The sequence below is a fragment of the Liolophura sinensis genome, chromosome 11 (assembly GCF_032854445.1).
Source record: "Liolophura sinensis isolate JHLJ2023 chromosome 11, CUHK_Ljap_v2, whole genome shotgun sequence".
NCBI classification, from domain to species: Eukaryota; Metazoa; Mollusca; class Polyplacophora; order Chitonida; family Chitonidae; genus Liolophura; species Liolophura sinensis.
The window spans coordinates 26888398-26904015 of record NC_088305.1 but is presented as its reverse complement, the minus strand read 5'-3'; the positions used below and the strand labels follow the sequence as shown (position 1 = coordinate 26904015).

The 15618-nt window shown below is 37.9% G+C and overlaps 1 protein-coding gene across 1 annotated transcript in view; it reads right to left on the bottom strand.

The window, feature by feature from the left end:
• Positions 1-4043: 4043 nt before the first annotated feature.
• LOC135478261 (neuronal acetylcholine receptor subunit alpha-10-like) overlaps positions 4044-15618 on the bottom strand; it is a 29841-nt gene continuing 18266 nt past the window's right edge. Inside the window, exons 6-8 of the mRNA XM_064758534.1 lie at positions 13121-13659; positions 11105-11298; positions 4044-4648 (exon numbers count right to left, since the gene is read on the bottom strand). Of these exons, the coding sequence (XP_064614604.1) occupies positions 4280-4648; positions 11105-11298; positions 13121-13659 (1102 nt within the window). The 3' untranslated portion in view covers positions 4044-4279. The remainder of the gene's footprint in view (positions 4649-11104; positions 11299-13120; positions 13660-15618) is intronic.

Genomic DNA, 15618 nt, shown 5'->3' with positions numbered 1-15618 from the left:
ACGCAAATTCTGGTTGCTATTTTTCATCAAAAGAGTTTAAGGAAGGTATTGTTTCAGATCTAGTAAGCGACAAGTCATTATGTGGAGCGCTCACTAGATTAAATTTATTGAGATTGTGCAAATATCCGACCATCTTGTGCCCATCTTGTCTCAGCTTCTCAAATAACGATACCAGCTGCGTGACTGGTTTGCCATTCCAACCAAACGGTGGCGTCGGGGTTTCAAATGAAATGTCTCGTGGTCAGAGGGGCAAACAATTAAGCTCTGATATGTACGTGTAACTTGCTCAAGTTGGTGGAAAATGTTGACTGTGACAAGTTTACTATGGTACAAACCTACATGTACGTACACAACTTAACAACTAAATATTGTTGTTCAAATGCAGCTCAATAAATTGTGCATAATACTCAAAAAATGCTCAAAAACACTTGCCCTGGATGAATTTCAGATTGACTTCAAGTTCGTCGATGACGGGCAGTTCAACTGTCCAGAATATGTCAGCTACAGTGCATGAATTTATACCGTCATAACGAATTGCACACCAGGAATATATACTATAGACTAATTTGTTGTGAATATGCTATTTCTGGAATGTGAGACAACGCGAAAGACCTATGTTTGATAGCATTTGAATACTTCCAGTTCTTTTGTTGTGCTACATTTCACCTTACTGCGGATCAACAGAAGATGTTTCTGTTTGTTATTTTCCCGGATTCTGCATCTTTGTTAAGACATGTTATCACCAACTGTAGTAAGACTCTGGATGCGGACATTGTTTAAGACGAGATCATTTTTTGTACAGGAATACTGCTCATGCAAATTCTTTGGGTTGTATTCTGTTCAGTATATTGTGTAAGTAGTGCATTTAAAACGTCACAAAGGAACAAAATGAACTTATATGAAATTATATGAAATCGTTTTTTCTTTTCGCAAAGCATGATGAAGGACGACTCAAATGTACTCCGAATGCATACACTTTAGATATGCATGTCAGACATGCTCTGCCCTCCAGCCTCGGATTACATGATGACAGTTGTGTACAAACGACAGTCAAGGTCAGTGAAGTCACCGTTCTGAGGCAGGAAGTGACGTCAGAAAAAGACAACAAAAACTAGCATTTGTTCCAAAGGTTTAACTTGTCTAATGATTGCAGTGATGAACAGCTACCGTGCAGAGTGGCACATACACCCAGGAGAAAGCTCAACGTTGAAGGAAGGTCAGACACGCTAATAACACCACGATGTGTATTATAAATCAAAAACTAATCCTGCTTTTTTCGTCCGACTTACGTCCAGCTAGCTTAACCTCGTCTATAGGAGTTCTCGCGAGAATGTGATTGAAAGACATTGTGCCAGATAACATCAGTGCCACGTCCTTTACATCATCAATGTATCTAAAGGTCAACTCCGTTCACTGTCACCAAAAACGTAAACGTATAAAATGGACCTATGTTCTGTCATGAGTTAGTCTGTCAGTGTTAATGGATGGGAGCTAACTCTTGGTAGATACATGTAGTTGATCTATACCGTTTACCTCCCTTTAATATAGACATGCCAATGTTTTAACGAATATTATAAATCTCTATATTCTAAATTCCTCGTCATGACTAAGATGAAGTCCACAAATGCCGTCACCAGCAATGTTACAATCATCTTTTCTAATGACTAAACATAAAAATGCTTAGAATTAAATCAACGTATAGTTAAGAATGATCAGTCATGCCACTTGGTTGGAACTATATGTATCACATTATGATCAGTACTACAAGTAACGTGAATAATGTCAGTAAAGGTACTTGTTAAACTATTTGGAGTGGGTGGATGCATACTCCGAAAATCCCCCAGGTAATAAAAACTCAACGTCGTAAAGTTAAGATCATGTGTTTAGATTTTACGGAATTGCCGTGTGTTGGGAGGAGGATCCGGGGGAGCCCAGTGAAATGTTTCGCCCAGGCCACTATTTCGAGGGGAATTCAAGTTAGAGCATACCATAGTCCAGTAGCCATGAAGCAAACTTTATAATAAGTCGTCATGCGTACATATCTTTGTTTATAGTTTAACTGTTCAGAACAATGTGCAAAGAGCAAATTAAAACCCGCGCTGTGAAACTTTCTGTGTTAATTAACAAATTTGGATGGATTAATTCAATTCAAGCATTAATTTTATTTTGCCAAATTTACCAGCGGAACAAATTTGTATTGAAAAACAGGCTTGTATACATTAATTTCATCTTGACACATCGTGCCAATCAAGAATCTATAGTATACTGTAAAATCGCTGATTCAGGAGAGTTCAAAATGGAGAGCTTTAGACAACGATGTTCGAATCTGTCTCAGCGACTACTGGTCAAACACAATGAATTCTTGAGCGTGTCCCTACCAATATTTTAGTGTACAGTAATATGCTCTCAAGCAAATGTTTGTCCTCATGTCGTATTATTACATGCTACTATTAAATAGGAACCATTTCTGGGGTTATAAAATATTAACCAACCACAATCAACCGACTGCAAATTGGTTTCACATACGAAGACGTCGTTACACTTTTAACCAACCTCTTTAACACGATAATACACTAAAATGAAATAATACAAAATGCAAGAAACCATGTAAGACCCTCATGTTATGATAGTACATGTTTGTGCTTTTCTGTGTAGTTCAATTAAGTTAAAGCGGAAAAAAGATTTATAGTCAATTTTATATCCTAAAATCTTATAAAAAAAGAGTGACGTTTTTATCACGCCATTGAAAGCGATATGAATATGCGACAATTAAGTCTTTTTGGTTTATACGGTCTTCACGTACAATACGAGTGAAGAAATATGGTGCCCCAAGGTATGTCATGCGTTATTATCACACTGTCATTTCCAAATAAACGGGGGAAAAGTTACATGTCGTAATATTGTAAAGGATTTTGGCCAACTTGCAATAAACACGCAAGTACTCTAAGAGTAATTTAAAAATGGAAGATAGGTGTTCAAAGGACAGTTTTCCACACACCGGACATGCTTTGCCTGTCCAGAGAAAATGGCGTCACTTAGCAGTATTTACAAATGTCAACAAGGATCACAACAGTTGGAAACGGACAAAAAAACCTTTCATTAACAAGCATCACTGGCATCGTACAACTTTCACATTTTGAAACACCTCAGTCGCATCTAAACACTAGTACATTATTTAGTAATGACGGCTTCAAAGTCCATGATTTTCATCAACAAATTTTAAGCATAAACTTTGTTACATTGTAAAGATGTCCTCAACATCAACGAAGGTTATTCACAGTTATGCTTTGGTCAACTGTCAATTTATGCTCTTCAAATTCCAATGTTATGGATGCTAAAACCATCCAACATCAGACCTTCACTTGAGCCTAATTAATAGTTATTCGCTTTTTTTCCATACGTAGATGGTTTCCATTGGTAGAAACAACGAAAATAGTTCAAACATATACTTATTCCACTTACAAATACGTTGTACCAACAGTGGAAAATGAGCCTGCATAGATCGGCTTCTGCCGGGCCCACAGCGAAGTCACACATCTTTGTCTAGCAAGACACAATCCAAGGGCCAAGCAAATGGTCCAACGTCCTATTTGATAAGAAAGTCTTAGAACTTTTGTCCAGCCTTCCACGCTAGTATTTTCTTTCATATTTATCTTCTTTGATGCTTTTTCTTTTTGCATCTCAGTACTATTTTACGCAATCTCTCAGTCACCAAGGTTGATTTATAAGTAATGCTGTACTATACCCAGCTGTCGTTGTTCCTAAGTTTTCGGCTCCCAACTCAAAAGATAAGATTCAGTAAGAGGAAGGCTTTGAAGTTTTGGCATTGGTTTGATTTTGAACACACAAGCCGCTTGTAGTCACACCCGACAACATAAACAGTGGCTGAGGATTCACTTGCATTTCACAACTCTGAGCAGACATGCTAATCATCTTGCTCTCTGTAAATGAAGTAAGCAAACCATGAGTATAACTTGAAAAGCTTCGATGTAGGGATATCCAAAGGATCATATTAATCTATAACATCGTGAAAAATTTCTGTGTATGCTAGTTTTACAGAAAACAGCTTTTTAACTTGTAGCGGCCATTTGTTCTCAAAAGCTGCAGCTGAAATGTCTGCTGTATTTTTGATAACTCTGTCACGCTAAACATCTCATCTACAGTCATAGCTTAAAGCAAACCACCTTCGTTCTGAAGGATTATGTGATGGGACCTGCAAATAATAAGTAACGCTTGTCGGACATTTATCCGCATCCCACACACCCAGACAAGCTATCTCCTATGCTGGGGGCGCCGGTGTGGGCTCTTCGGAATACACCTGCGCTTGGGGACCGTGTAACATTATCGTAAAAGTCACCGTAATTGTGGTGAAGAGGAAGATCAGCAGAAGTAGACGGTCGATGACGATTGCTAGCTGCTGCCACTCCTGTTTTATCGCATCTCGTCTGTCCTGTTCCACCAATCGCATCTCGTTCCTCTCGATCGTCTGATATACTTTATGCATCACGCGAATAAACTGTTTTTCGTAACTGTCCACGCCGCCAGGTGGCGTCGCCGTTGGGTTTAGTCGGCGGGAAAATCTCGGTGATAAACTGCCGTTTTCTTGGAGTTTCTCCACATCGAATCGGTCATGTTGTGGTACTTGCTCCTACAGATTGAAAAGAATATACTTGGTGATATTGTAACAAGACGAATATTTCCCTCGAAGATAAACTGATAAGTGAATATTTTACTTACCCTAAACACTTTTGTTCTAATTTTCAATTCTTCTTTATTTCCTTTCTTTGGTGACTTATATTACACCGTCGTGTTTATTAGTGAAAAAAAAAAAAAAGAAACGGACAGTACCTCCTCCCACCCCCGGACACAAGACCGGAGCAAACATACATTCAAAAAAGATATAATTATACGGTTGCTGTCAAGGGCGCTGTCGTGTCCTTTGGTCTGATCATTTTTGCGAGAGCCTCCACTTTTTCTCGCCCAAAGGCAGGAGATAAAGAATATACACCTCCCTTAGGTGGCAGAAGCTGTCCAATGAATAGCGGAGTATTTTGTCTGATGTGGGATAATACTTGCAACACACGCTCTGAGTGTTTGTGAAGGCGTATCTAGCAAGTCACGATATCAGAAAGTTTGTTAGGTTTTGTAGGGAAATATTTGTAGGGAGTGCGGCGTTAAACACCACTGAACCAACCAATCAATCAGTAAACTGATAAATATTGCATACCTGATACCTTAAATAAAAGCTTCAGAGACATTAACATTTTAAAGCTATTCGCCAACTATAATGAGTCAGTGATGTAACTATATTAAAAGTTTTACAGTAATCACAGAAAGCATTTACACGCAGCGGTATCACACTCCATGGAGTTCATAAAGAGACGGACCTAATTGCACTATATATAGGACTTTGGAAGTAGCCTGTGTGACAATCTGATAATAAACCAAAAGAAACTCTAAATGAACAATAGTACTAATAGTCAGATTCTTTTGGCCAGTCGAATACATTCAGCTATCTGTAAAATCAGTAGTACTCTCTAAAAATATTGGCTTCCGTTAGTGACACTTTACACAACGCTATCTCTACACATTGATATGTTTTACATCTGTATTATTAAGCAACCTGCGGATGGTCGTGGGTTTCCTCCGGGCTCTGCCAAAACATCAATCAAATAAATAAATAAACACAATCGAGAGTGCAATCGATCGTTTCTGTACATGTAGTTTCACTTTCTATGAGATATTACAAAGAAACGAAAGTTAAAAAAATACCTTTATAGTCTGACTTTTCCATCGAACGTTTTAGATTGTGGAATGCGGACGGTGTTGTTATGAATAAATGAATTTACTAAATCCAAAACGCATCTTGCGAGCTTTAGCTTTCAAATCATTATGATGTGTTTTACTTTGCCAAAAAGCTAGAAAGAAACCGAAAAGAGAACCGAGTAATTGTATTTCAGGATTTAATTTCCAGCTGCCAATCTGATGACGCTAGAGTTTAGGCATCATTTATCTGAAATCACGTGATAAGTGAGTTTTGTTGATCACCTTATTGTGAGAAAATAACCCATAAGAAATTGCTGAACAGTTTTCTAATTGTATGCCATACGCTATGCACCTTGAACAAGATTATTGAGGTCTCCATTATTTCTTATACACGTAGAATTCACATCAATAATCCCCCGAACCAAAACACCCAACAGACGTTGGGAAGGAAAAAAAAAACAGAAGAAATATGAAATTCCGAAAACTCATTGGCATAACCGGGAAGACAATGGTTGAGGGAGTTTTGAGTTTTTCTCTGGACTCATCTTCGCCGATCGATTGCGAACTGTTAGAAGGTGTGGGCCGACTAGACTGGCGTAATATGGTCTCTTATTATCCTGCCAAGATGTTTCAGCGCGGACAAAATTGGAAGAAAAACATAATCCCAATTCCTTGTGACCGCAATCACAATAAAAGCCTGGAAACTGCTGGTGTCTGGGGGATATAACGGTATCGGCCATGTTTGTTACTCTACCGTGGCGTGTAGGGATTTCAACTCTAATGGGTCTGCTTGAATGCTGGCTAATCCGCCCGCTTTAGAACATAGAGAACTTGTCACTCTATCCCAGGAATCGATAAAGCCATGCGGGCTTTTTGCCTGTCGTTGGAATGGCTACTGGATCATCGTTCAAGAACGAGATAATGCTGCGCGCTGTAATGAAACACTTACAGCATTTGCGGATTCGACAGCTTCTTGGAAGACTGACAAGTTAAATTGGCACTGATGTTATTTTGGTTTTGTCGTAAATTTCATTGATAACGTTTGCAAACTGGCGAATATTGTAAAGGTCAATAACAATGCCATTAGCTGATTACCTCGCGTAATAGAACAACAATATTCATAACTTTCATCTTCAATAATCACGCCATTGACAATTTTCGAGTCCATTATTCACACATATCATCTACTTGTATACTCTCACGTCCTTGTGTTAAACGATCTATATTCTTCACACAAACATAGCTAATGATGATTGCAACAGTTCCGGTCGCATACAAGTAATTAATACTGCTATATAGACTTGCTAAGTCGTGTGTAATATTAATAATGATGTCTACTGGTTACATTACACATTGTATACCTGGATGATAAAAAGCCATTAATTGGTATGATTGCAAAAGCAGTTAGAGATGGAAGAAACAGGCCACGTGAGCGTAGCCATTGTGGTTCTTACAAGACACGTTAACAACGTTATGGATCTATGCGTCGAAACAGACATGCGCACATCAGCCGTCAACCAACATGGACGTTCCAGGAAACTCATCATGTTGCGCATATGTTTTTATAATGATTGCTGTTATGTCGCAAATGCTTTTATATTAAATATTTAAAATTTTGTGTTCATTTATTTATTTCATTGGTCTGTAACAAAATGCATAGGACACATATTGAGAGATATCTGTTACACTGTGCTGATGACGCACGAATTCATGGGATTTAGTTCCACTGAACAACGACTCAGATCTGAAAATGACAGGTATTTGTTTATTTGTGGAGGAAACCGCAGTGCCCAGACAAACCGGCCATCTGACAAACCTGCCGACTTAAAGCCGCAGTCGAACGAGCGGTTAATGGATTCGAACCCGAGACCTTACTCATCACATGCCTCGTAGTCATACAGAGCCGGCCCTTTAACTGTCAGAGTTGCAAGTAAACTGAATACATCACACAACGTCATCATTGATGATGACACAAACTGGTTACCTCGTGAAAGCCAGATTCTTTTAGAAGCTCGTCATGTCAAAAAGTTCAATACTGATGCTATAAATTTGTTTGTTTACGCCGTAAATGCCGTTTCTGATTCAGAACTGACCCGTTACATCGAATGAGGTATAAATACCATGACGCCTTCCAAAGTCGTAAATTCCCTTTAATGAGTGCTATAAAGTCTCCTAACATTTAACGCATGAAGATATCACGAAATTTTTACGCCATAAACTTACCGATCGATTTTTAAAACTTTCTATTTTGTTTAATGCAAATCGTGCTAAAACAACGATTACGTTGTAAAATTAACCTACAAGATTGAAAACGAATTAAGTATTACACGTATGTCAGAATAAGAAAATCAAATAGTCTATGTTTGTGTTATAGGCTAGTGAATTCTCGGTGGATAGAATGAGGCTATAAAGCTATAAAGTCTGTACGATACATGTCCCTTATGGATCAGTGATTTTCTACCAGCACTGTTCGGTTTGAAAAGCTACACATGTGACCAGGTGACAGCACAGCATTAAACACTAACCAAACAAATAGGCGAATAGCTCAAGGAAGGTTCAAATGGGTGGCATCCTTTCCAAATTAAACACTTTGTGTCATCCGTGATGATTAGAAATATTCAGGTATAATAAAGCTAGTAGTTGTGAAGAGATAGTATATATATATATATATATATATATATATATATATATATATATATATATATATATATATATATATATATAGTATATAAGTGATAGTATATAATAATAATAATAAATTGTTAAGCCTCCAAATTGTTTTGACCGTTTGGTTGGAATTGGTATTTTGTAAAAAAAAAAAAACACCAACGGATATGAATTGAAGTCGACGGAATGTCGGCTTCATTTTGTTGAAGGAAAAATTCAGAAAAGCTGAGTACCTTGCCTCTGAGGGAGACCAAAGTTGCTGGAATCAAAATATTCAACGAGGCGCTTTCATTCAATAAAACCCCGAGAATCTGATGTTCTATGGTCTTGGGTTGGGACGTCCAGTTTGATCTATTCTATCATGCGACACTACGCGTGAAAAGAGACATTCGTGTGCCAGCCGTTAACCAAAATGGACGTTCCGGGTTAGTAATCGGAAGACCAATTTTCAATACAACGTTCTGCTCAAAGCACCAAAGAACTAAATGAACTAAAATCAAATGAATTAAGACTAATTCATTCAAATGAGAAGCAGTCAACAGTTCTCAACGACGTACAGACAATACAGATTTCCTATCAGAATCTAAATAAAAAGTGTATGGTGCACATTGAGAGACAATCGTAATATTGTTCAACAGTGTTGATGAGGCATAAATTCGTAGGCTTTTGAACAATCAGTAAAGTTTGATAATGACACGTATCAAGTAACAGCTTGTAACAATTCATTGTAGAAATAGAATGGCGGTTAAACACGCAGAAAACGCTAAGAGTCTACAAGATTCGTTGTTGAGCGTAGCTGCATGTTCGCTAATCCATTGGTTCTAGAGATACAATCATTCTTCAACCACCTGTACAGCCAATATTTGAAAGCATTCTGAGATAATTATTGGGTGTAGAGAACAAATTTGCCCTGTTTTAGGAATCTTGCATCTTCCGTGATACAAACAAATCAGTTTAGCCTAAATTTTATAATAATTGTATGAATAAATTCAACTGAAAAAACTGGTTTAGAGTTTGAAAGGTTGAGTTCTACGATGCCTTCATCGAGCGGCAGTATAACTTACTTTTTATAGGATTTAAGGGAAACGTGAAATAAATAATATTTGAGGATTTAAAACCATTTATGCATCATCCTTTAAATTCCTTTAGAGTCTTATTTGTCCTTTAACTTCTCCTTTAAGTAAACACAATTAAATCAGTACAAGCCAACGCGCGAGTGACATTGTATATTGCAAAGTGAATTCTTTTAAGAAATAACGGAGATGTTAACAACAAATTTAATTAAAGGCATATATAAATAACAATTAAATACTTAACAAACTGGCATGGTTATACATGTGTTGTCGTTCACCATTTTCTGGAAGAGTTATACAACTGAGACGTATTTAATTTAGAGAATGATTCCGTTTCTCGGCGTTTCCAGAAAAATTACAGCGGCGCCTCTAGCACTCTAAGAGAAAGAACAACACTATAAATTCAACTCCACTCAAGCGCTGACTCCGCCAATCTGGTCACTTTTAAACCTCATATTACAGAAGCAATGATCCCCGCAAGATGCCCCCATTAGAAATAGCAATGTAGAGCAATGGCTTCAGGTCTGTTTCTTAGGCATGATTAACAAGAAACGCGCCACAAAATGACATGCGTACTTTAGCTGCAGAATCATTTCCTGTCCGTCCTGTGGTTATCAGACATTCTGTCTTTCTAGATCCTTATGGGGTTTCCAAAAAGCCAATAATTGCTTGGAAGATAATCATTGGACACGTGCTTCCTGTGCTCCTGAATAGCTCGAGTTATAAACTAAATATAGATATACATGCGTAGAAAGTGTTCTGGTTACATCCCAAATATAGCTCTATACGTCTTTTCTCAGCAAGATACCTCTCATCTTCGTAAATGTTGAGGCTAAAGAAAATGTTAACACGAGGAGATGCCTTGCTGTTGAAGACAGCAAAATACCATACACATTCTCCATTACCTCTAAAGTGTTTAAAGCATAGCACATTGGGAAACAACTCATACTATCTATTGTATAAAAAAAAGAAACAAATTAAAGTTATGCTAGGCCAGTAGATCTGGTTTTGTAAAACTGTTCACTACAACCCAGTTTAAACGTCCCTACATTTTGATTGATGACCGTTTCCACTCCTCTTCCCCTATCTCCAGCAACAATCGTAGAAAACATTATATAGAAAACTTGGTGTTCAACCACCCTAACTGCCAGGGCCCAGTTGCTCAGAACTGTTTTAAGACTTTATACTAGATTTAATTCTAAGCCTAGTGTTCAATTTTGTACTTAGCCCAAACTTAATTGCTTAACAGTATAATGAATATGAATTAAATCTCCTGCTCTTATACTTTGACATCGGACAACCGCATTAGCTGCTGATTTTGGCTAAAATTTTGCTTTTAAAATATGACTTAATACCGGCATTGGCTGATACATTTTCGAATTACTGGGCTCTGGGTTTTACCATCACTGCCGCTTTAGTGGTAAAACACGTGTCATACGAGAAACAAGTAATCTAGGGTAGAGTTCAGATACTTCTTTACACAGTGTCCAAAGTTCCCCAATCTTCAATTTTACAGTGAAAAGTCCCCCACAGCTTGTTGCCATTTCTTTTACCTATAGTTTACGGAAAGTTTAATAACAGAGTATGCTTTTCCTTACCATTCCCCTTTTGGGAGGGGTCCCTGGTAGCTCCAGTCGAATGCATAATATTTTGGCTAATATTCCAAAACAAAACTTCTTGACAATAGAGGGCACTTCGTACCCTCGGGTTCCGTTATGGTGGATGTTCAGTGTTAACACAGTCATACCCGTGGCGAACGAGACAATGGCGATTGTAATTCCATAATATAAACCTGTAAAAAACAAAGCAAAATGTATATAGCATTGATGCAATTTGATCTGTTTATTAGCTTGGTGTTTTACGCTGTACTCAAGAATGTTTCACTTATACAACGGCGGCCAGTAATATGGTGGGTGGAAACCTAATGGGGAAAATAATAACAAGACTAGGAGGATTCATCTCTTTATATCTGTGGTCTTCAGTCCGGTAAAACACAATGAGCACTTCCTACTCGGTTTTGTTCCCTTTCACGACAATAAAAATACACTATATGTTTAGATATGTAAGCTTTAAAGTATTTTTAATCAAACATAATGCCAATCCCATAAAGGTACTATTATTCGCGGTGCTTTCGATTCAGCAAAGTTTCCCTTTACATAAAACTTTACGTTTGCTTTTGTAATGTAAAGGTTAACAATTATCTTGGTACACTTTTAATGGTCTTGCCTAAGCCTTTCCTGAAAGTTTTAATCAAAAAGATACAACCTACATTTCCTTATACACATGTTATACACCTATAGACCTATTTGCTTTAGGTAGGCACTGATTTATTGTATATAATTTTAAAAAAAACAAAGCGTCTTGCATGGCCAAACCTAAACGTTCAGCTATTTGGGTGGGGAGTGGGATATACACGTGCCTGAACATGTACATGTTCACTGACTGTTACTGTCGCAATGTAAACGACCACAATTTCAAATAAAATGCCATATGGTTCATCCTATAAATGTGGAATGTTTACTGCAAAAGCTAAACATTTAAACAATATGTATAAAACACATACAGTAATCACAGTGCATGCTGTTGAGACAGTAATGTCATTCGTGAGATCATTAGAAAAAACTGAAACGGCATTTAAAATACAGAGTAACCCAGTTTCGACACAAGGCTGTGAATATTTTGCTGGATGGATGTTAGCTTACTGTAGCGCTGATCAACGTCTTTGTCGCTTTTTTCCAGTTTGGCGTTCATCACAATGTGACAAAATTCCTCCCTCACACTGATTATTATCCCAGATATTTAGTGGCAAAGAACAATGGCCTTGACCAATCGCTGTGAAATATCCGGATTTCCGGTCAGCCTGACTGAGAACTTTGACATTTGACAAAACAACCCGGTTTTCATGACCTGCTGATATTTTAAGATAATCTCTGCCCACGACGTGACCGCTGGCTTCTTGGGATTCTCCATTTATCGCAGAGTCTTACTGTAGCAATGTCTGTGACACTGAAGCCTTACCGTGCAATATCCTGTGTGTATTGCGAAGGTCAAGTTTGCGCTGCCTAATAAATCCGCACACGTGAAGCTGTTAGGAAGCCTCATGGGGATGTGGAATTGATAGGTTTTTCGCAAAATATCCATATTAGCTAAACAAATCAAATTTTCTGTATATCCCAAGAACAGCTGAAATTATTGCCTTTCAGTGAATATCAGTCTCGTACCTGTGCTATTTATAATTTTTATTTATGATTTATAAGTGTTTATGAATTTTGGGAGCTTTATCATCAATTTTGATTGGTTACACGTGCACAGACGAGGCTGATATGTTTCCTGAAAAGTAATCGTTTGGGCGATTTAAAGCAGTAGTAAGATTTACATGCAGATTTGATTTGTGTTGATCGATTTGTTGCCAAAAATGTCCGATATACACTTTAAATATTTTGAAAAGGCAATGTTTCGTTATTTCAAAGAAGTCTCCGAGTTGAACTATTGAACTGTTTAAATACCTCACTTTGGTTTATTTTTAGTACCAGTGTAAGTAAACAAAGAATTAAATGAACCACTAATATCTAACTGTAATCCAGCAAAGTCGGTTTTGTTAAGGAAAAACTTACCTATTAATGGTACCACATCTGACGTCGGTGGCATGTTTTCAGCCACTATCATGAGAAATACAGTCATGGACAGTAAAGTTGTTATTCCCATGGAAACCTTCTCTCCAGAATCAGAGGGCATGTAAAACCCCAAAAGGGCCACCATAGTGATTAGCACACAGGGCATCACCATATTGAACAGGTAAAACAGAGGGCGCCGCGTCATCAGAATGCTGTAGCTCACAAAAATGTAAGGTTCCGGGCAGCAGGAGAAGGTTATGTTCCGCCATTTTTGTTCTAGTTTGAACAGATTCCATTCCGAGTTGGGGATGTAGTTTGAAATGTCGCCGCTGTCACCAACTATCACGAGTTTGATGGCGTTAGCGTCGTACGTCCACGACGCAAATTCCAGCGTACAGTTTTGTTCATCAAACGGAAAGTATTTGACGTCTATAGAGCAAGAGCTTTTGTATATCACCATGGACAACCAGGTGACGTTGCCCGAAAACGTCACGATGACGTTTGTGCTCACGGATGACACTTGTGACGTAACATCCGCACTGAAACGAAAAAACAAAACAAAGCACAAATGTATATATTTGTCATATGACAAAGTCAAAGCTGCCGACCTGTCTTTACCAGATATTTTTACAAATTAATAATTATCCAAACATCCAAACATACATCCAAAGCCTTAAGGGTGATTGCACATTTATTGTACATCTGCGTATTGCACTCCACTGGCTGATGTTTCCTGTGAGAATCGTCTTACAGATGTATGCTGACACAAAATTTCAGTGTGTAACCTAATCACTAACGTCATTTTTAAAGGCGCACACAACGGTTTAACAAAGCTCGTCTTTGGCTTAAGAACCTTAGATAAAAGGCCAAAAAATATAAACTGGAATGCATATATCGAAACAGGGATGATTTCAACAAAGTTAGTTTTGACTGAAATCCGCATATAAATGTTATATAAACATTTACTTTTGGATTAAGACTCTTTAGACAAATATGGTTTAAAAAATCCATTTTTGTGGCGGTAAATTGCCTGTTTCATCTTGGTTTTATATACTGATTAAGCTTAAAAATTGTCTGGAGGTAAAATAAGAATTTGTGACGAAAATGAGTTGAGTAAGACAACTTTTGATTTTTTCTCATAAACGGTGAGAAGTTCTTTTTGTACATGTACTCATACGTCTCATATGTAAATTTCACGTGATCTAGCTACCACTCCATTGGCGCACAACAGTACAAAAGCACTTACATGACTAAAACAATAACTAAACCTTAAGGTTAGTGGGAACCTTCTCTAAAATAAAACAACATACACAGGAAAGAAAAACATTACATAAAAATCATCTTTTTTTAAATGGATGCTTTAATCTTAAAATTGATTATTGGTTCGGTGGTGCTTGACAATGCTTTGCTGACACTAGGGTTGAATTCATAGAAAACTCAGTACTTCCCGATGAGCAGGTTCAACTAAACAGTGGTATCCCCAAGGTTTTGTCGAGTAAACAACGACTGGAAAGGAGATCGTAGAAAAAACACCATAAAGTCGATTAAATATTAATAGTTAACGAACGATAAGACGCCATGACTGTACAGAAAAAAGTTCATCGGATCGATAGCACTAGAGATGCTGCATAACTGTTCGGATTTTACAGTATTATGCGATGACATTGGCGATCTAGTGAATCCGAGGCGTTCAGCCAAATTCCTGTATCATGGGAGACTCGCTTCTCCGACAGCACAGAGCACGCCAACTCATCCACATTTAACAGCTTTTTTCTGGGTGAATACAAAACAAGCACTTCGGCATAAGACCTTAATTATCAGATCGTAGCCAGAATTCATGGACTGGGGTAAAACGCGTCACAGGAGCCTTTCGAGAGTCGACAAGACCTTTTAAATTCCATATCGGAGTTTTTATTGCCACTTCAACAAAGCAAACTTTCCAAAACAACTTGACCACGACGTGTTGCCTTTCTTCTTATTTCGGCTCCAAAAGATAAAACTTTCTCTATGTAGTGTTTCTACATGAGTGATCGAATTATCTGGGGGGGGGGGGGGGGGGGGGTAGGAGAAGGAGGGGGGGGAGTTACCATTCCATCGCTTGAAAAGGATAAGAGAGTGTTTTCGTTTGCAGATTATGTATGTGTTAGGGTTATATCACTGTATATCAGACTGTAGAGCTTGATCAAAACTGGCGGTGTTCCATGCAAGACCATTTGGGGAACAGTCCCAAAACGAGCAATATATCTGCTTCATAGCATCATCTTCAACAAAGCCATTTATACAAATGTATCCCCGAAACGATCATTTGAGATATTTGGCTCAGACACTAGCCGTCTTAATGCATAACTGTTCGTGGACTTTCAACAAGGCTATGGCAGAGTGGAAAATATGATTAGCTCAAGTGAACACTAAATATAAAGCGGATTCACTGGAACTTGTAGCTAGAAGCAGATTGCGTGATGTTATAATATTTTTCCTGAGTTCGAGACAAATGAACG